This window comes from Limulus polyphemus, unplaced genomic scaffold, assembly GCF_000517525.1.
Source record: "Limulus polyphemus unplaced genomic scaffold, Limulus_polyphemus-2.1.2 Scaffold853, whole genome shotgun sequence".
Lineage (NCBI taxonomy): Eukaryota > Metazoa > Arthropoda > Merostomata > Xiphosura > Limulidae > Limulus > Limulus polyphemus.
This window is the reverse complement of record NW_013666463.1, coordinates 278,132-301,729: the sequence shown is the minus strand read 5'-3', so window position 1 is coordinate 301,729 and position 23,598 is coordinate 278,132. Positions and strand designations below refer to the sequence as shown.

General features: G+C 34.5%; 1 protein-coding gene across 1 annotated transcript in view; it reads right to left on the bottom strand.

Annotated features, from left to right (window-relative positions):
• The window catches only part of LOC106460877 (homeotic protein distal-less-like), a 21,297-nt gene extending 6,390 nt beyond the window's left edge, over positions 1-14,907 (bottom strand). The window contains exons 1-2 of the mRNA XM_013920632.2: positions 14,238-14,907; positions 11,426-11,607 (exon numbers count right to left, since the gene is read on the bottom strand). Of these exons, the coding sequence (XP_013776086.1) occupies positions 11,426-11,607; positions 14,238-14,571 (516 nt within the window). The 5' untranslated portion in view covers positions 14,572-14,907. The remainder of the gene's footprint in view (positions 1-11,425; positions 11,608-14,237) is intronic.
• Positions 14,908-23,598: the final 8,691 nt, after the last annotated feature.

The following is a 23,598-nucleotide window of genomic DNA, read 5'->3' as shown; positions in this document are numbered from 1 at the left end:
CTAGCATGACTATTGCTGTTCGTACATCATTATGGAATGACTGTACAGGTATTCTGATAAAATGTTGGTTTTATCTTCACATACTAGCATGACTATTGCTGTTCGTACATCATTATGGAATGACTGTACAGGTGTTCTGATAAAATGTTGGTTTTATCTTCACATACTAGCATGACTACTGGTGTTCGTACATCATTATAGAATGACTGTACAGGTGTTCTGATAAAATGTTGGTTTTATCGTCACATACTAGCATGACTACTGGTGTTCGTACATCATTATGGAATGACTGTACAGGTATTCTGATAAAATGTTGGTTTTTATCTTCACATACTAGCATGACTATTGCTGTTCGTACATCATTATCGAATGACTATTGTGATTTACATGACATTATTACATTGAATAACTAACACGGCTCATGCAGTAGGTATTATTGAATGACTACTGCTGTTCATATGCTATTAATGAACGACTATTGTTCTTCATGTAATATTATCGAATTATTATTAGTATTACGATTCATATGATATTATTAAATGACTACTGCTGTCCATAAGTCATTATGGAATGAATATTACGGTTCAAGCGATATTATCAAAATAACTATTACGGTTCTTACGGTATTGGGGAATAACTACTGCTGGTCATATATTATAAAATTATTGCCGCTTTCCACATGAGTTCTAATTATTCAAGAACTACAGTGGTTCATATAAAATCATTAATAAAGAATGACTTCTGTTGTCCATATAAAACCCTGATTATAGGATGGCTACTGACGGTCGCTTCAGTCTTGATTATCGAATGACTTCTGCTGTCTTCTCTTAACCTGATGATAAGGTGACTACTGCTATTCACCTTATCATCAGGTTAAGAGAAGACAGCAGAAGTCATTCGATCATCAGGATCATGTGGAAAGTGAACAGCAGTAGTTACTTTGTAATCATGATTCATGTTTTGCCAAGAATGATTTTAGACATAGAAATTACAAAGTTCTTAAAACGAACTGTATGTTTTCAATACATATTGATTTTTCTCTACATCACTGGAAATAAATTATATCTACTTCATGCACCAGATGAACCGAAATAACCATTTTACTTTCAGTGACTTGTGTGGAAGGAAATGCCTACTGTACACCTAGTCTGAAAAATGTGAAAAAGCCGCCATTTTATAGTCAAGTATAATTAAGAGACATGTGAATGAGCAAAAGCAATTAATCTAAATGGAACAACGGTGGATATTATGTTGTCGAAATCGAAGATATTCGAAAGTAAATGCCACCCATCAATTCCCAGTAAAAAAATATTTTGACTTTATAAAACCAAGAATCAATCTGAACAACGGTAATCATTTTATAATCAGGATATGAATAGACAGTATCTTATAATCATAATTTATGTGGACAGCAATAGTCATTCGATCATCAGGATCATGTGAAAAGTGGACAGCAGTAGTTACTTTGTAATCATGATTCATGTGGATAGCAGTAGTTCGATGAACGATTTTAGACAAAAGGATAACGTGATTAGAGGATTTTAGACAAAAAGATAACGTGATTAGAGGATTTTAGACAAAAAGATAACGTGATTAGAGGGTTTTTAGACAAAAGGACAATGTGATTAGAGGATTTTAGACAAAAGGACAACGTGATTAGAGGGTTTTAGACAAAGGGACGACGTGATTAGAAAATTTTAGACAAGAAGATAACGTGATCAATTGCCAAGAACGATTTTAGACAAAAGGATAACGTGATTAGAGGATTTTAGACAGAAGGATAATGTGATTAGAATATTTTAGACAAGAAGATAACGTAATCGTTTGTCAAGAACGATTTTAGACAAAAGGATAACGTGATTAGAAAATTTTAGGCAAAAGGATAATGTGATTAGAATATTTTAGACAAGAAGATAACGTAATCGAAAGATAACGTGATCACTTGCCAAGAACGATTTTAGACAAAAGGATAACGTGATTAGAGGATTTTAGACAAAAGGATAACGTGATTAGAGGATTTTAGACAAAAGGATAACGTGATTAGAGGATTTTAGACAAAAAGATAACGTGATTAGAGGGTTTTAGACAAAAGGATAACGTGATTAGAGGATTTTAGACAAAAGGACAAGGTAATTAGAGGGTTTTAAACAAAAGGACAACGTGATTAGAGGGTTTTAGACAAAAGGATAACGTGATTAGAAAATTTTAGACAAGAAGATAACGTGATCAATTGCTTTACCTCACTAGATATCAACTTGACGTTATTCTCAATGTTATAAACAAAGTGTTAACATGAGAAAGAACAACTTACTCCCAACACAAGGTTTCACTCAACTACAATGGCGTCCAGTAAATAACACTGTCCATAGTACCGATTACTGTACGCATGAAGATCGAACGCCCCATAACAAATACAACAATGTATTTTATGTAAATCTACACGTATTACAAGGGTTCTATAAGGAATTAAATATTTTTTAGCGTAAATACATTGTAATTTTACAGTTTGTTTAGTGTAAGGCCATACATTGTATTTAGTGTAAAAACACTGTAATCCTAGATTTTGTTTTAGTGTAAACCCATACTGCAATACTTACATTTTGTTTACTATAAGACCGTACTGTAATGCCTACATTTGATTTAATTTAAGGCTTAATTACTTACATTTTGTACTGTAATACTTACATGATATATTAAATTATCGAATTGTGTTTTTCTTGTGCATGTTATAAAATACTATTACTGGAGGTGGCTTTATTTTAGTGGAGAGCAGTATATAATGCCTTCTTAACTTCGATTTCGAAAAAAAAGAATTAAATTTTTTTATTGACTACAATAGCCTTAAACAGTTATTTTTCAAGTAGCCACCAGAAATGTACAGCATGAGATACGTATTGCATTACAGAGTCGGTTGAAAGTTAATGGCACGTCTAAATGAATACCAGTCATATAAGGTATGGTTGAGTGATACTCGACTGGATTCTTCACATATACCAAGGAATGAGTTCGTTCTCAAGATTAATTAAACTGCTCTCCAGGTAATGAAAAATATTATGTTGTTTTTTAGCGGAAATGAATAAAAAATTGCTCAGAATTCGACCAGCGGTGCACGCCGCACACACAGGTGCATGTAGAACTAGCACAATCTTCAGAAACCGGTAGGTGCACAGAGTGGGTGAGGGTCCAGGGGGAGGGTTAGCAAGATTGGACCAGGGCCCAGCGAGTCACGCAACCTCAGGGATTAACTCAAAACAACTTCAAAGGAGGTGGTGAAGGCACCAGGAAAACAAAAGGTTTATGAAAAGGTAGGAGTAGGACTGGATCAAAATATTTATCGTGGGCTAGTGTTCTAGATCCTTATCCAAATCATATGAGAATTAGAAAGCTGAAACCAATATTAACAAAACTACTTCGAGTTTTGCGTGAACATTTAATAAACTCTAGCTATGTTAGCACGACCCCCTCAGTAGCAAGAGCAAAAAATATACATTAAACCAATGCTTGAACATTTACGCAGAGCAAGAAAAAAAAATTCTCATCCAAATCATAAGAGAATTAGAAAGCTGAAACTAATATTAACGAAACTATTTCGAGTTTTGCGTGAACATTTAATAAACTCTAGGTATGTTAGCACGACCCGCCTCAGTAGCAAGAGCAAAAAATATACATTAAACCAATGCTTGAACAACATTTACGCAGAGCAAGAAAAAAAATCCTTACTCAAATCATAAGAGAATTAGAAAGCTGAAACTAATATTAACAAAACTACTTCAAGTTTTGCGTGAACATTTAATAAACTCTAGGTATGTTAGCACGACCCCCCTCAGTAGCAAGAGCAAAAAATATACATTAAACCAATGCTTGAACAACATTTACGCAGTGATGAGTTCGAGCAATTGTCCGCTAGAAAGCGAGATGCTGTCGCACAAAAGCTAAAGAGACTGCAGAAAACACCACAGTTCTGAATTATTGTCTACAGAAATGATTTCCTCCCAAAACCGACAACCAGCAGTATAGTCGGAGATTTCAGTTACAAAGCCAGCTGTACAGTAGGGTACATCGGCTTGGGGGCCCTACGGCAGGTGGTTCAGAATCAACTACGGGCGGAGACACAGTACATGCAGCCCGGATGTACGTTATACATTTATGACACTAACAAACGTACTCATCGTTTTTGTTTTGTTACCTGACTAACTCATATATCCAGCAAGACCTAGAGGTTAGTTAAAAAAAAAGACTAATTGAGTAACGGAAGCTGTACTTTTGTTGTCTTGATTACACCACAAGCTCAATTACAGTATTTCGCCAAGTTACACATATATCCACAGAACAGTAATAAAACAACTGGAGTAATATATTTAAATACCTGAATTTCTGGCGAGGAAACGATTTTAACTGTTATGTTGAGTGTGTACTATACAGAATATATAACACCTTTCATTATTAGAGGTATAAACCTCGTATTTTAAGTATCTGAAAACCATAGCCTTTAAATAAACCTAATGTTGGCTTCGAATCTTGAAATTGTTTTTGAGCTCATAGTTATATTCTTGTTTTTTGTGTTGTTTTTTTTTTTGGAAGCATTGAAAAAAGAAGTTGGGTGTAATATCAATCAGTAATTTATAGAGATCTCTTACGCTATTTTAATATTGTTGTGGACGTTAAAATTAATCTTTAGTTACGAAATCTGTCACTTTAGTTTAATATTGTTGTGTACGTTAAGATTTAGTTACGGGATCTGTCGAGTTAGTTTGATATTGTTGTGGACGTTAAGATTAATATTTAGTTACGGGATTTGTCGTGTTAGTTTGATATTGTTGTGGGTGTTAACGTTAATTAATCTTTGTTGAAAGAAAGATAGATTTAAAGTGGCTTCAGTGTTAAGATAGGAATGAACATAACTTTCTTGTCAAGAAAAAAGTATTAATGTGATTTTTATGTGACAGTATAGATTAACAAGGCAACATTGTTATGTGACAGTATAGATTAACAAGGCAACATTGTTCAGGTAATAGTGTACTCTATTGTATATATTATGATTATTGAAGTGTAGAATTAACTACCGGAAGAATGTATGGCAATTAGGTATTTCGTTTGAGTGTATTTCTATAATATTTCTTATATTCTGTCAGCATTGTATATAATCAGTGGAAAAGAACATATATTTTCTGTTTATAATCTCATCAGAAAAGATTGTACGGCAGTTTAATTTTAAGTTGTATCTAGAAGGCAACAAATAACCTCCTTTCTTCTGCCTTCACAAGACTTCGAGACCGATAACAAAAGACCTGAATGACTAGGACAAGATTATCAACGTTCTCCATCACTAATGGGACAAGTAAATGAGAATTGGTTAGATGGAATGATGGTCTGGGGCACGGCAGGGATAATAGAAACAGAGAAGACTTACCTTTAGATGTGAAGAATACAACTGAACAGAATCATTAGAGAAGGTTATAGAATCGAATAGGAATCAACCACTGAGTCATACAGAACATAAAGACCGTGCCTTATAGCACCAAAAGACTGAGAACAAATCACAGCTTTTATATTTTTTGAACTACAAGAATAACCCAAAACCACTTTTGCAAGAAAACGAAAATCATATTACTTGTGACTCAAAAAAAAGGCCTTAAACTCTATCGTAATAAAAAGATTGCCCATGGATAAAAAGTGGTTTTTACAAGCAGCATTGACGTAGAATAAATGGAGTGAGGTTTTACTGATCGGTTTTGGTAACATTAAATCCATTTAGTAAAACTTCACAATACAGAACCTATTGTTAGTTAACTCGCTCACGTAAGCTACATTCATTTACAAAAAAAAATAAAACAAAAAGTTTCCAAACATCGATCTGAACTTGCGCTAAAAAAAAATCGAAGCTGGAATATGAACAACTACAGTTTGATGTCTAATAAAAGCTTGACTTATTCACCAGTCATTTGTTCTATGGTTCAAGACGAAATGATAGAAGGAGTTTGTAGTCACAGGCCAATCAGACTTGCTGTATTTATTGTCGCGTCAGGTTTCTTTCTGTCAGTTCAATAATTCAGTAACCATTGATAGAATGTTGCCCAAGGGAACAGATCGCGTGCATCGAACGCCAGTTCAAAATTCTTCGACGCGGCTGTGAACGAACACTCCCAGGGATGTTTTAGAACACAGACTTAATATGTTTTTTAATAGCTTGTAGTTTTTAACGTTTAAATAACATAAACACGTACTTGGAAGATATTATTTTATATCTTACATTATTCTAAAATCTCCGAAAATCTTAATCTACGTTGCTCTTGATGATAACTATGAAAGAACTAAGAAAACACAATTGTCCTTAAAAAATAAAATCTCTGCTGCTAAAACTGTATTTTGTTCACAAACGAGCTCAATAATGCTTTATATAATCTATTTTATTCAATTTTATGTCAACTTCAAGAAACTTTAGTAACAGCATTTGTTCCCAGATTTCAAATATAATTCATTATCATACTTTCTAGATCACCAAAATGATTTGTAAAAATATTAAAAATATATGCGTTTTGCACACTCCAAAACTTCTGAAAGTAACTTAGATCTTAATCATAAGAGTAATAATATACATACATATAAATTAAGCCAACTAACCATAAACAAGAAGTTTTAGTTTTACAAAAGCTAAAAAAAAAAAGTTTTTGATAGCTTATAAGAAACCATTTGCGTTCAGTTACCTACGACAATAATAAAAGTAATCCTATTGCCCAGTGTTGTTAAAATTTGAAATGCACCCTAACTTATAACAATCTTATTCTACAATTTGTCACTGTTGGTAATATTTGAAAGATATCTCTGTTTTCTATCATAACATGTTTTATGTTCAACTATGCCTCTACGGTTGCTCAGGGGGTACGTTTGAGGGTTTATAACACTAAAATAGGGGTTCAATACCTGCGTCTGGCAGAGCACACATACCTCATTGTGTAACTTTGTGCTTAACACTAAAACAATGTCCAAATATAATATATCCACTGATGATTTCCTTGTGTATGTAAAATAAAACAACGAAAAAACATTAATGAGCAACCCCCCAGTGGCACAGCGGCATGTCTGCGCACTTATAACGCTAGAATCCAGGTTTCGATACCCGTGGTGGGTAGAGCACAGATAGTCCATTGTGTAGCTTTGTGCTTAATTACAAACAAACATTAAGGAGCAGAATAAAGTATACAGTCAAAACATTCAGGTCAAAGCCAACAATTTACTGTATATAGAATTATTTATCTAACATTACCTAATCGTTTAGGCCTTTGCAACATCAAAACAGAAAGCAAATTATCTTAGTGATCGTCAAAAATAGCAAATATCATATCTGGAATTAGTCCCTGTTTGTAGAAAAAAAATCTAAAAGTTTCGCTTAATACATAAATAAACAGCCAAAAATCTAAAAATCAACAGCCTTGATTAAAAAAAAATTCATAAGTGCGACTAAGAAACTTGTAAATAACGCAATTTTAGTAACCGTTGTATAAAAAAAGAGCCAATCCTTGTGTGCCTGAAAGATGCAAAGGGCTGGCTGGTGTTTAACTCCGTTTCCAATGGCAACACATTCCTCTGAGCGGGATACCAGTCCATTGCCGGTTAATCCCCAGCTATTAGTTGGTACTCAATTTACAGCTGGGTAGATGAAGCAAACTGAGGTAAAGTACCTTGCTCAAGGACATATATAACGACAAGGCAGAAGCAAGTTTCGAACCCGCAACACACTAGCCACCCCGTCCCCAGTGAACGTATACTTTATTGATTTTAATAGTTAATAATTTATGCACAGCTTTACACTCAATAATTATACAACTGAAAATTAAAGTTTCAATATTGGATTTATTTTTTTCAACCACAGTTTAACTGAATGATCCCCTAGGGCTTCTTATCCTCTCGAAGAATCTGATAAAAGAGCCGAAAGCTTGTAATAAATAAACAGTATGTCATGGTGAAAAAAATCCTAAAATATTATATAATTACTAATCTAATCTACATTATGAGTTCAAATAACCAGCCAAACTTATCAACACGACCAAGTTAAAGTACTCGTGAAGTTATTTTTATGTCTGGACTTTCATTTACTTGACTCTCTGTAGACTTCCTATATTCCTATCTCTAATCGCTATCTATTGCTGACCTTGCGTCAACAGGTAGTACTACTAGTATTAGTGAGACAGTGGAGAACAGTGTATACATCGCTTGCCAATAATATCATGATATATGGAATATTTATTGTTGTAAACAATGTTCAAGATCTCCCTCCAACGTTAATCAAAATAAGCTTCCTTAATGTCATAACCTCGTGGGTACTCCCAACTTTCCATTCTCCCAGGCTTTGTGAAGCCAGTATTGTTGAGGACTTTAATTAATTTACTTTAAATATTACGGAACACAATTATAGGATATCATATATATATATATATATATATCTTCCTAAGTCGTCAATTTCTATTTAAAAAAAAACGTCAGCAAATGTTTTGTTATCGTTTTAGAAACGTGAAGTCCCTCTTGCTTACAAGTGCCACCACAATATTGAAAAGAGGAAGCTTATGCAGTATTAGAGAAGACATAACTAAAATAATAATAATCTATTCGTGTTACATTTGTATATTAACACTTGGAACAAGTTTGTTTGTTTTTAAATACACGCATTAACCTGTTTGAGTTAACGATATTTCACACGGTAAAATACTAAAAAAGTAACACTGACGCTCATCTAGTTATCCTCTAAGTCCACCCCCGAACTTTAGTAATGTCAGTGTCATACTAAGTCCATCCTGAAATTTAGTAATGTTATTGCTGTTATACTAAGTTCATCCTGAACTTTAGTAACGTTAGTGTTGTTACACTAAGTCCATCTGAATTTTAGTAATGTCAGTGTCATACTAAGTCCATCCTGAACTTTAGTAATGTCAGTGTCATACTAAGTCCATCCTGAACTTTAGTAATGTTATTGTTGTTATACTAAGTCCATCCTGAACTTTAGTAAAGTTAATGTTATTATACTAAGTTCATCCTGAACTTTAGTAACGTTAGTGTTATATTAAGTCCATCCTGAACTTTAGTAAAGTTAATGTTATTATACTAAGTCCATCCTGAACTTTAGTAGCGTTAGTGTTATATTAAGTCTATTCCGAACTTTAGTAACGTGAGTGTTATATTAAGTCCATCCTGAACTTTAGTAACGTTAGTGTTATATTAAGTCCATCCTGAACTTTAGTAGCGTTAGTGTTATATTAAGTCTATTCCGAACTTTAGTAACGTGAGTGTTATATTAAGTCCATCCTGAACTTTAGTAACGTTAGTGTTATATTAAGTCTATTCCGAACTTTAGTAACGTTAATGTTATATTAAGTCCATCCTGAACTTTAGTAACGTTAGTGTTATATTAAGTCTATTCCGCACTTTAGTAACGTGAGTGTTATATTAAGTCCATCCTGAACTTTAGTAACGTTAGTGTTATATTAAGTCTATTCCGCACTTTAGTAACGTGAGTGTTATATTAAGTCCATCCTGAACTTTCGTAACGTTAGTGCTATATTATGTCCATCCTGAACTTTAGTAACGTGAGTGTTATATTATGTCCATCCTGAACTTTAGTAGTGTTAGTGTTATATTAAGTCCATCCTGAACTTTAGTAACGTTAGTATTATATTAAGTCTATTCCGCACTTTAGTAACATGAGTGTTATATTATGTCCATCCTGAACTTTAGTAACGTGAGTGTTATATTAAGTCCATCCTGAACTTTAGTAACGTTAGTATTATATTAAGTCTATTCCGCACTTTAGTAACGTGAGTGTTATATTATGTCCATCCTGAACTTTGGTAACGTTAGTATTATATTAAGTCCATCCTGAACTTTAGTAACGTTAGTGTTATATTAAGTCTATTCCGCACTTTAGTAACGTGAGTGTTATATCATGTCCATCCTGAACTTTAGTAACGTTAGTGTTATACTTTTTCACACGAATATGAAAAAGACCCACCCTCTATTTAGCATGTCTATGCAAATATTGTTAGCAATTCATTTGCACTATTATTAATTCTCTATACACAAACACAGCCAACACGCGTAAAGTGTTCGTAAAATAAGTATTTGTCCAAGAAGAAAACACCTGGGCTCTTTATAGAAACATGTTAAACTTTTGGATTACTAGAACAATGCCATGTTTACATGAGACAATGTGTTTTATCATTCATAATTGTTTTACGTGACGATCAATTCTAATGACATTTGGCATTGGTATTTTCCAAGAAAGCTTATTATCGTTGGTTCAATGAACACAGCCAGTCATAACTAAAGTCAACAAGTAGGACAAACTAATAGAAGTTGAGACGACTGTGAAACAAAATGAAACCTAAACCTCATACAGCGATAAAGACCATGGTACCGTGTATTTTGCAGTTACAAGTTAAACAACAGTAAACAATCAAATATTAGCTAATTTTAATATCATTACTGAGATTGTTGTGATTGGTGTTTTCGTACTTTCTCAATAAAACAGTAGGGGTTAACACGATATGTTGGTCACACTGAGATACCAGTGACATCAAACGCGCTACAATATGCATGGTACTTTTTTATTTATCATATTAAATGGAACTTGGTATTTAGCAAGTGCAGGACAATAAAAGTGGAGAAAAGCATGCTAACGATCTACCCGGTTTTTACGTGAATGAATAAAGACAAGTCTAGGACTTTTTTCGAGCTTTAAAGTTATTAAATATTGGAAAGAAATACTATTAGACAATATACTAATGTACCATAAGAGCATCGAATTCCAAACTAGATGAAAAAAAAAAGTTTTTGTTTTCAGGAAAGATTAATTACGAAACCTAGGTTTAATTTATTTTGAAAGAGAATCAACGAAACCCCATCCTTTTTCCCGATTTCCATATTAGGTCTCCGTGTACAATGGTTTGTCTCTAACCGGCGGTTTTTTGTTGTTGTTGTTGTTGAAATTCGTCTCAAGCAACTGTCTTACCCACATCTAACAAGTGAAAACCCTAAAGGTACTGCTACTGATTACTTTACGACCAAGAATCCCTGGGAAAGTCGAAGACTTTGAAAGAATTATGACGGTTTTGTTTGTCGCAAGCCTCTGGCTAAACTGATTTCCCAAAAAAAGCTCAATGTTTTATCAGCTCGCAGCTGTTTTCAACAGATCCGACCTCAGAAGAAATAGCTCTATAGTGCTAATGAAATTTTGCTTCTGGAAACAAGAGTAAAACCAGCAAGCCGAAAACAAAAAGCACTTTACGTCTCGGAAACGCTGTCAGGTACTTAAAAGTGCTCATTTGTGGCTACCGTGTCGAGGACACGGGCCATTTTCCCAGTAAATTTCAATAGGCTGATTGCCCCTGTTAGGGTAGTTTATGAGGGCACTAAAACTGTAATCCTCGATACCTACCTGTGTCTGAGTTAGGCCTAACGAAGCGGCAAGTTCGGCTCGCTCCGGCAGAGCTAGATACTGCGTCCTTTGGAACCTCCTATTGAGCTGCTGGAGTTGAAGACTGGAGTAGATGGTTCTAGGTTTCCTCATCTTCTTTCCTTTCCCATTTACCCGTAGTGTATCTTCCGGTTGGTGTTTATCTGTCATTGTAAGCCAATTATTTATGTCACACCATTCTTTAAACATGAGCATTCAATGCTTAATACCTAGTAGGATCAAACTATATAACTTAGTGAATAAATTGATCGATTTGTGATGGAACTTATACAAATACATAAACTGTCAGAAAGCTTTCTGGATTAATTCCATAAAAGACTATTCCGACTGTGGAATCAATGCCTTAACCAAAAACCAGATGTATGTTTTATATGGAACATGGTTACCCCTATGGAGTTTTTGACACTACAGTGCAAGGATCACTGCTCTACACGATGATTTTACAGCATCATTAGCAATTACCTCGACGCGTTACCTTATAACAATAATTACGTGGTCACTTTACCATCATTAATTATTCCTTCGTTATAAAACATTTCAATTTCAGTCAACATTTGGAACAGTTACTTCAAATTAAAACACTGCAAGATGTTTCCTTAGTTAATTATATGACTTTTATCTTAACTGGGTGCGTATACAAAATGTTCAACTATCTCTTACTAAATGAAACATTTCTTCAAACAATTTGATAAAACCGACACCAAGAGCTGTGTGCTACATCCACAGTGAACCGATATTCCATTGAATGGTGTTTTAATTTTAACGTATGAACCGCTGGTTATTACACACTGACGCAACAAAGTTTTATTGAGAATATCATTTTTTAATATAAATCGCTTTTCTGTTTACAAGAGACTTGCATAGATTATGTGATAATAAAGCGCTGAAATCTATTTTTTTATTTAAACTATAATGTGTAAAACATTGTGTAGTTCTTTGTACTATAAATGTATATCATATTCCATTGTAGTCATAGTTTCTAAGATGACTCCTTTGATCGCAACATTGTACATACAGTATATATATACATTACTTTCTATGATATATTAGTCAAAATTTTATCCTATTACCTTATTGTAGAATTATCATATAATTAACTTTTGGTGCAAATGTTTTTCTTTCAAAGCAATGCAATTCTATTATTTTCATTCAAGAAATCAAATCAAAAACAATTTATTGTGTTCCAGTGTTGTAATTTTGTTCTTCACCTATACAACCATCACATTGCGTAGCATTGTCACACTATTGTAGGTAAGCAAGTTGCATAACGAATTATTATAATATTATAATATTGTGTGTTCACTCAGTCTTAGTTATAACACAGTAAAAAGATTTTTCTATTAAACTTCGTATAATACTTCTTTCATTGCGATAACACGCCAGGACTTACTCTAATCACTGGTTATACATTGAATAATTATTATTGTATATTTGATCTTTACTGTAGAATTTTTCGCTTAATTTTTCTATGTCAGTCATTTCATTGTTGATATATTTAAAACAACTATTTTTTTATCTTTAGTTTTTATGGAATCTTGTTAATACTGGCGTATGGAACTCATTCTATATGTAAAATATTGGTTAAAATTAACAGTATTTTTTTTTCCTAAAGCATAAGTAATTTTCACTTATAAAACAGTCGTTTTTTTAAATACTTCATGACGAGAGTTTTTTTTTTTATATACTTCACAACGAGAGTGATGCAAAATTATTCTGAATGAATTTTAACCAGTTAATTTTACGGACGTGTAAACTGATATGCGCATGCGTCACATTTCGTCAATGTTATTATTTTTCAAATCATTATATGGTTATTCTTACGTTACAGTATTTCTCCTAGTAATTTATTTAATAAACCAGTAATAATTTTACTCGGACATTTTATCACCGATACATGTTTTGGCTAAACGAACATGAACTTGAAAGATCGTTTTTTTTTTTTATAAGAAAGATCGCAATGTAAATTTTTTGTTCAACTACGTGTTGAAATTTCCCAAGGTGTATCAATTTTAAAACAAAAAAATGAAAGTACTGACTTATCAAACCGAGTGAAAGTCGTGAGAAATACTCTCCTGTAAAAAAAAGTAACTGAATTTACATTCTAGCTAATTACAAATCTCATACTCATATATCGACCGTTAAGAAATGCTGAATAGTAACATTGTTACGTTTATGTGTAATACCTTATCTCGGAAAACAGTCTTGTTACATTCGAGTCAGATTTTCAATCAACTTCATTTACAACCATCTCAGTTATTAGATTTTCTTGCCTGCTCTAGATCACCGGACAGCATAGATTTCTTAGTAACGTGTATTGATTCTCTCCGTGACAAATATAACATGAATAATTAGGCCTGCAGAAGTTGAAAATGAAACTAATTTGTTTCAACTATTGATTGTAACGTTCCTTAAAAGAAGAAAAGATAAGATTTATGTCGTAAATTTATGAAGTTGAAAGAACTACATAGATGCACTAAGCCTGTAATGGCCGCCTATTTCGTAGGCCTTAGTCACGTGCGAGTTTAAGCATCTATTTTGTAAACTAACACTTCATTTGATCAATAAACAGTCCTACATAGCCTTGTTAGCTAGTACGTATTTTTAAGCAACAAAACATAAAACACTGCATTTACTAAAATATGTGATTTGATGAAATATTTCTATTATTACTTTTAAACTAAAACTAATTTGAGGATATGCTATAACTTCTCAGGGTTACAAACATTCTATATAGTAGTACGTTATTTAAGAATACAAACGTCGAAACACTTACCATCTCTAGGTGATGGAGGACATGGAGGACCACAGCTTGTCACGTTCGGGGGATATGACCCCAGGTAGTGATGGCTCGGATGGGTGTAAGTGTTGTGAAGACCACTGTTCAGGGGGTTATTGTTCATGGGGAACGGATAAGCGCCCAATGACCTAGCATGTTGGCTGCCGGGAAAAGCCGCTTCATGCTGCGGCGCCTGATGGCTAGGGTACGAGGTGCGTATCTGGTACGGCTGTGAATGGTGTTGCATGGCGGTCAGCCCTTGCTGCTGTAACTCCATAAATGCAGACTTATTAGCCATTTCCTGATCAAGGCCATCCACCGTACCCGTCATATTCGGGTAGGGGGTCGAAAATTCACTGAAGTTCAACGTGGTGACGGTTTTCGTGGAACGCAACCAAGAAAGAAAGTACGGAAACACGATGTGGTCTTCCCGTTGCTAGCGAACAACTACTTAAACTACCAGCTTTTACCTCAACACCACTACCATGAATATGGATGATAGCTCTGCAGCTCCACCTCCTTCCCTCTCTACTGCTTACTGATTGGCCGTTAGCAGAACGTGGCCTCCGACAAACGTTGCTTCAGTTTTCTTGCTAAGCCTGATGCCCGAGTCATCTGTCCTTCCAGGGAAAGCCCCGCCCTACCCTTGCGCGATGCCTGGGGGTATATCAATTGGGCTGCTCGACCCAGCTGACCCGAGTCTCCTCCACCCCCTCCCTGGAATCACCTGAGAAAGGTGTCAATGACGCCTATCCTCCCCGGCTTCGTCACACTCGTAATTCTGTACGCTTGTCACCCATCTAGTGAACTAAGTGACCACACTCCAGCGGTCATCGCTCGTGCAAACACTTTTTGTTTCAGCCATAAGAAGGGTGTTGGCGGTTCAACCTGGCGCCAAGAAACAACTGTGAACGTGGTTGGTAGTTACCACTTCTCATGTCGTGTGACTTACCCTAGCTTTTCTTGATCTGCTAGTTTTAGTGACATTTACTTTTCAACAATCGAATAACTACCAATTTCCTTCCATACATATTCGTTACCAATAAAATCTACATATTACTTCATAGTGAATAATCTTTTGTTTGTGCCTGTAGCAACACACTGTGTAAGGAACTAACCAACAAAATAGAGTGAAATGGCTCGTCTTATAGTTAGAATACACAGGAGGAATAAGTGAGATTAACTGCAATATTTATGGATGTTTGTGACTCACATGTTATTAAAGACATTGGAACCAACAATAGAATACACAGGAGGAATAAGTGAGATTAACTGCAAAATTTATGGATGTTTGTGACTCACATGTTATTAAAGACATTGGAACCAACAATAGAATACACAGGAGGAATAAGTGAGATTAACTGCAATATTTATGGATGTTTGTGACTCACATGTTATTAAAGACATTGGAACCAACAATAGAATACACAGGAAGGACAAGTGAAATTAACTATAATATTTATGGATGTTTGTGAGTCGCATGTTATTAAAAAAACTGCAAAGAAGTCCAAAATTATTCTTAATGCATACTTCCAATAGATTGTTTTTGTTTTGTAGATGGGCTATAAAGGAAGATAGATAAAATCTGAGCCATTATCTTTCATAATGTATATTAGTATATTATTTTAACAAAAAGAGATAGGACGTGTTTGTTTATATATATATATATATAGGATGTGTATATGTGTTGCATGATGCTCAAAAATGTTTCAATTCAATGTTTCCGTACTGGTAGATGGTTCCGTTTCTCACCACAGGAGGTCTCACTTATCAGTTGAATTTCCCACTTTCTGTCGGAAAGATAGACTTATTGAATCAGTGTTTGTGCCTCCATGTATATATATATATAATCGTCTTCATTACCTGGACTTCACGATACGTCTTACTGGTGTGTAAAAATGTTGGCTTCCTTTGATGTAGCGACTACCTAAATCAACTCTTCAACGAAAACAAAAAAAGATAGCAACAGCAGTCGGAAATAGCGCAAGACACGTTCCAGCTCGGTGCGTTCATTCTGCCTACGGAGCCAGTTCTCCGCTAGATTCAGGACGCGTTGTGCACGCAACACTGCGCAGGTCAGGGGTCAGGGGGAGTTGAGGCGTGTGAAGTACGAGGCTGGTGCGATTGACTGGCTAGAATGAAGTCTAAACTCACGCACAACCTGCTTTTCTAAACATGTAGGGCCCATTCACATTACTTGACGTAAGCTGCCAGTGCACGTGCTTATACTCAATTTGGAATTTTGGGAGATTTGCCAAAGAGGTCGTTTTAATCTTAAACTTAAAGCACTTTTACTGCCAAAACTTTTCTATTTTATATTAAAATGCAGTAAATAACCAGGTAAAAGTTTTCGATGTGTTCTTTAATAAATAATAAAATAAAGAATACTACAGTCATCAATTGTCAGTTGCGTAGTATATGTTACATGAACGAATATTAAACACCTGAACAGCTGTCAATCGATTATAATTGAACGCAACTATGTAAGAAAATAATAGAAAATAAAATAACATAAAAGACAATAAACACGTTTCACAATAAGAATCGCTAGCTCCTGTCATAAATGGTATAGAATACAAATGAAAGAAGTTTTGTGAAATGTGACAAATAAACAAAACTTTCATGACAAAGGCAAGGGACGAACAATTTTTCCGACTTTAATCTGAAATGGTAGAATATGTAAAAAAATATAAAGCGAAAACATTAAAAACAAATTATTTATTCAATAAAGGTTTCGGGTATTCGAGTAGTACAAGGAAGGTCCCCCAACATTATTAGCATTTGTACTAAATTTCATTTCATTTTCTACGTTATATTTTTCTGCCTTGGCAATCATTCTTTTATTCACGGGAATACATTGTTGGTGCCTCAAACTTCGAATTAGCATCTATTAAATGGTAAAAAGAATATTATATTGGATGGAATTTATCAACAACAAACAGACGTTCCGTATTACGCAGTTCAGTGTCCCTGTGTGTGTATATATACACACATACAGCTGATGTTGCAGTTGCGCTTGTCGTGGATTAGCTTTTGCAAACGACCAATTTCATATGTTCTTGGGAGTTGGCTTAGGTATCGACAGCGAAGTTTGTAGGTGGGGTAGCGTGGGAGCAGATATTAAAATGAATTAGGCTGGTAAGAAGTGCACCTGCTCAATTCAAATGGAAATTAGGGAGGTTCGAGAGCATGCTCCTCCGATACACACTTACAGTTAAAGTTGTAAGTATGGTCTATTGTGATGCAATGCGAGACAAGATATGGTGAAGTATATAGTTTAATGACTAACTTAAATAAAAATTCCCGTTTTTTAACTTAATATACTTATTTTCTTTTAGCCTCTCTATCTCCAACTACCAGACATATATTACAGTCTTTATTTGTTTCTAACGAGCCATTATTTTAGAACTCAAATTCTATTAGAGATGAGGAAAGTGTAAACTTGGAGAATTGTATGGGGAGGAGGTGCTGGCCAAATTGTATTGGAAATGTGGGCCCATTGTTCCGATGATTCGATATTTATATATGCGTGTGTGTATACACTTAATAAGTAGCGCAGGACAGTTGAGATTTCAGTGGGTTTTGACGAGCTGGAGAAAAATAAATCTCAGAAAAATTTTCGAAGTTACCTTAAACCTAAAGAAGAACTGGAGTTCAGGCCGGCCAAAAATGGTCGTCTTCTTTGATTTCTGAGATACTCTACAACACTGGTGCGTTATTTAATTGGTGTTTGAAAAAGGAAAATTGTAAAGTTCAAGAAATAAAAGGGTGAAAAAGTTTCTTAGTCGCTTTCTGGAAGTGAAATTTAAAGAATTGGTTACAACTTTGGTTGTCCTCTAAATACAGGTTTTAAGACAATTAAAATAATAATGGTATCTTTATAGTGTGTTAAGTATGTTGTTGAACATGTTCAAATAACTAGTATCATGTTTCGTATAAAACCCGTTGCAATGAATAATCCAATAACTAATCACATTTTATGATTAAATAATTAAAATTAAGTTGACAATCCTGAGAAGTATAAAGGGTGATCAAAATTATATTTTCTATTTTAAAATTTAATAAATAAATAACTAAAGAAATATAGCCATGCAGTTTTCAACATCTTGTAGCTCAACTCAAACAGTTTTTATTGCATGTCAGTAGACTGATATGTGTGCACCATTAGTGACTCGCAGTATGTCTAACCGATATTCGATTTCAATCCACGTTCTCTGCAATATGTCCACAGTTACAGTGGCGATGACATCCGTTATCCTGGTCTTTAGCTCCGTAACGTTTGCTAGAGGTGTGCGATATACGATGTCCTTAACATACCCCCAAAGAAAGAAGTCTGGTGGAGTGATGTCTGGCGAATTCGGAGGCTAATGAATTGGCTCACCTCAACCAATCGATTGCACCGAGTCTTTTCTTGCACGGTTGCCATCTTACGGGGTAACAGTACTCACTGGAGTAAACAGAAAAACATGACAATAAAAATGTTTGAGTTGGGCTACGAGTTGTTGAAAACTGCACAGTTGTATTTCTGTAGTTATTTAATTATTAAATTTTAAAATAGGAGATATAATTTTGAAACACCCTGCATTTTGAAACACGTATATGTAATAATATATATATGTGTGTGTGTGTGTGTGTGTAGAGAGATAAATGTCAAGAAAGCGAAACTTTTAATTCATTTTCGACATCTGGTTTGTTTTAAATTTCGAACAACGTCGGCTATCTGCGCTAGCCGTCCCTAATTTAGAAGTGAAAGACTAGAGGGAAGGCAACTAGTCATCACCACCTACCGCCAACTCTTGGGCTACTTCAGTTTTCAAATTCATAAGAAAAACGTTATTGGTGCGTTTTTGTTTAGATATAAGTAAAATAAGATGTTTGTTTGAAATTAAGAACAAAGCTACACAATGGACTATCTGTGGTCGTCCCACCACGGGTATCGAAACCCAATTTCTAACGCTGTAAGTCCGCAGACATAGCTCTTATTAGTAAATTTATTACTTTAGTGTATCTGATGTGCATTCTTACATTTGATTATCGATTATCTGAAGCCTAAAAACTGTATCTTTGTTGAAAGAGACGTTATAACAATCGAACATTTTAATTTGATTTAAATAAATGTTGAATAACACTGTGGAATTATGCAATTATTGAGATGTGTTCAAATAGATGTGTGAATAAAGAAACATTATGGTTCTAGCAAGTGAAAAAAAAAAAGGGACACAATGATCAAGGAAAACGTACTTAACTATAACATCTATTAACTCTTCAAACTACTAAGACCGAAATGTACACATCCTCCAACAACAGTATTGTTGTATAGACCGTAAGAACAGTTTTGTTTGTTTTTTCTTTGTTAACAAAAGTTTCTCCTTACAATGCTAACAGTACAAAGTTAGCCTCACGCTTATTTGAAAACCACAATCCCGTGTATTGTACTAGGGATTTCTACCACCACTGGCTCGGTGAAGCGCTCAATAGCTGCTTGTCTATACTTGTAAAGGTGTCGATAGGAAATAGTTTTGTTTGGCGGGTGAAGTATATAGAATGAGCCTTGTGGCCACCTCAATATAATGGTTTTTGCCCTACATCATTACAATGGAAACCTGGAATACAGGCTGCTTTATACGAATTGACAATAAATGAAAGTAAAGAAGCGGTAGGCCATCTGGTAGAGCTTAAAGTCTGTAATGTGGGTGCCACATGAAAGCGGGGATCGGGCTGAATAGCGGCACGCGTTTTTGACACCTGATATGTTTGTTTTAGGGCTAAGGTGTCTATGTAAATCAATATATCACTTGTACGGCATGTATTGAACTACTTATCTTACGCTATACTGATTAGAATTAAAGATAAAAGAAAAACTGTAACCATATTGCTAAGACAGTAATGCAAATTCTACAAGACATCATGTGGACTAGATATATCAGTCTCTTACTGATAAACACGGAACAGTAAATAAAAAAAAAAACGCAACATGACATCCTGTGGATTAGAGCAGTCTCTTACTGATAAACACGGAACAGTAAATAAAAAAAAAAACGCAACATGACATCCTGTGGATTAGAGCAGTCTCTTACTGATAAACACGGAACAGTAAATAGAAAACAAAAAAAAACGCAACATGACATCCTGTGGATTTGAGCAGTCTCTTACTGATAAACACGGAACAGTAAAAATAAAAAACGCAACATGACATCCTGTGGATTTGAGCAGTCTCTTACTGATAAACACGGAACAGTAAAAATAAAAAACGCAACATGACATCCTGTGGATTTGAGCAGTCTCTGACCGATAAGTACAAAACAATTACTTTGTTATGTTTTGCCTATAATACAACGTATTTGTTTTGAGATACCTGAGAAGACGCTATATTAGCGGCGTTACTGTCTTCTATTATTCCTGTGATATACACCCTTTAATAACATTACTTTGTTATGTTCTGCCTATAATACAACGTATTTGTTTTGAGGTACATGAGAAGACGCTATATTAGCGGCGTTACTGTCTTCTATTATTCCTGTGATGTACACCCTTTAATAACATTACTTTGTTATGTTCTGCCTATAATACAACGTATTTGTTTTGAGGTACATGAGAAGACGCTATATTAGCGGCGTTACTGTCTTCTATTATTCCTGTGACATATACCCTTTAATAACATTACTTTATTATGTTCTACCTATTATACAGCTTATACAAAAGTTAATCTTCCCTGCTCTGCTTGTGGTCGATTTTAAACTAACATTAATTTGTTCTGCTCTAACTGTGATTAATTCATACCAACGCTCTTATCTCCAATTTTATAATGTATACCACTTTTATCAACTTTAATTTCTTCGTATTTTATACCCTAAAACGATGTTACTTAACCAACCACTCCCTTTTCTTGTTGGGTTTCCGACATGAAGTCAGTAACTAGAACGTGTTATCTGTACTTTCGGCTCTTATCATGTCTTCATTAGAGACATTCTTTAAAAACAAATCAGTTACCATTTCGTACTTTGAAATGCCGATAAAGTCAACTGAACAGTATTTCTGTCTTGTGTTATAGATGATATATTTTCTTAGAATAAAAACGCATACCTCTTATTCCTTCAAGTGTATGACGAGTTATTTTTATCGGAAGAAAATAAAATATATACAAAATTATTGAACTATTTCTCAATGACTAAAAAAGAAAAAAGTGGTAAATGTAAATATGTTTATTTTCATTCGATTAACAGAAAACTATAGTTTCTTCTTTTTTTTTTAGACAAACGATAGTTTTGTAAGCTAATTATTAATTTGAGACGTGTGACACAACCCTTGTATGTAAGTAGTTACAACTTTGAAACTAAGAGTATATTGCATGTATTTTAAGCTTTAGAGATAAAATATTAACTATATGAATAACTTATGAAACAGCGTGGCAACCAAGTTGGTGTTCACAAAAACCGTGTTTTATCTCGTAAGGAAGAAAAAAATCAGTACCTGTGATATAGTATGCGCATGCTCAATACCACCCTACATGGAGGGTTGCGGATCATCGACTCTATGACGACGCTTTGCTTGAATAGAACGAGCCAAGCACGAAAAATGTGTTTTCGATTGTAGGGTTTGGTGTTTTTAGCTCTTTATGCGCATAAGCATTTCTTTGGTCGACTGGGTTCTCGTTTGACCAGACTCTTTTATTATTATTATTTTATTTTAACAGTAACTCAAAAGATAAAAGAAGATTAAGGAAAAGTTTGAAGACACAAAGAATTGGAAATATCTGACTAATCCACTAATCCCCACAGCGGTCACCCAGTAACAACAAAGGATTATCGACAGGGTTTTCTAGAAGGTGCCGCGGACTTCAATCTGGAGTTTTATAGTTAGCGCGATCTAAACAAACACACACCAAAGAATATATTTGTTTATTTCTGTTATAGAGGTCAAGCTGAATTACTAATCTCAATTTAAAATATGCATAAAATATAATACAAACGAAATACATTCAGAGTTTTTATTACATTGATTAATACTTTTATGGCTCTCATTTGAGCTTAGATTTAACACGACTCAATAAAGTTTGTCCCATGTGTTTTTCTTTAATACTACGGTTAACACACTTCATAACATGAAGTTAAGTTAGCCACTTCCAATGGGACTTACTCCATGAGGTTTTGTTTATACACATTACAGTTAATACATTTCATAACATGAAGTTAAGTTATCCACTTCCAATGGGACTTACTCCATGAGGTTTTGTTTATACACATTACAGTTAATACATTTCATAACATGAAGTTAAGTTATCCACTTCCAATGGGACTTACTCCATGAGGTTTTGTTTATATACATTACAGTTAATACATTTCATAACATGAAGTTAAGTTAGCCACTTTCAATGGGGCTTACAGCAACCCTCCCCGTGGTCTTATTTATACATTCTAAGGTTAACATATTCTTCATGACATGAAATTAAGTTAGCCTTTTCTAATTTTACTTGAAAAGCATTTGTGGTTTACATATATTAAAGCTTCATGTGACACACATAAGTACCACAACTGAACACTAATAGAACGAAAAAAAACGTATTCATTTATCCGCTCATCAATTAACTTATAAAAACACCAAGAAACGGTTCAATGATTGTATTGGAAGACGCAAGAATTGTGTGCTGGTATAAACAAACTTATCGAGATTTCACTTATATACGTTCTTTGTTTTTGCTGTTTTTTAAGACTTTATTCTGAATTCACAAAGAGCACAGTTGTTTTTAGAAAATTATCAAGCATCTGAAGAGTTAATTTTTACACAGTTCATATAACTTTCATTGTGGCTTATTAATGAATTACATCAGATTTAATGGCTTTTAGATGAATATCTGTGGATAACTTTCATTGTGGCTTATTAATGAATTACATCAGATTTAATGGCTTTTAGATGAATATCTCTGGATTCGAGTAGACAATACAAAAACAATAAAGCTCCCCTGAAACATCATACTCGATAATACAAGCGCGTTCGAATGGTATACTTTCCTTTTCAAGGAAAGTCCACTAGGGGTCAACGATAAGTTTACGGACTTACAATAATAAAACCCGGGGTTCGATTCCCGACGGTAGACAGAGTAGAAGCAGCAACCCATTGTGTAGCTTTGCACGACGAAAAGTACAACCTTCTCGAAATTCACTTCTAAAGATGAAAGATCTACCTTCCAATAGCACTGGTGCTGTCGGATTTCTTATTTTGTAATTTATCTCATCTTTTGATCGTGAAAGATTTCTTCATCGTAAAACAAGAGCCCAGCATGGCCAGGTGATTAGGGCGCTCGACTCGCAAAATGAGGATCGCGGGTTCGAATACCCGTCCCACTAAAACCTGCCTGCCC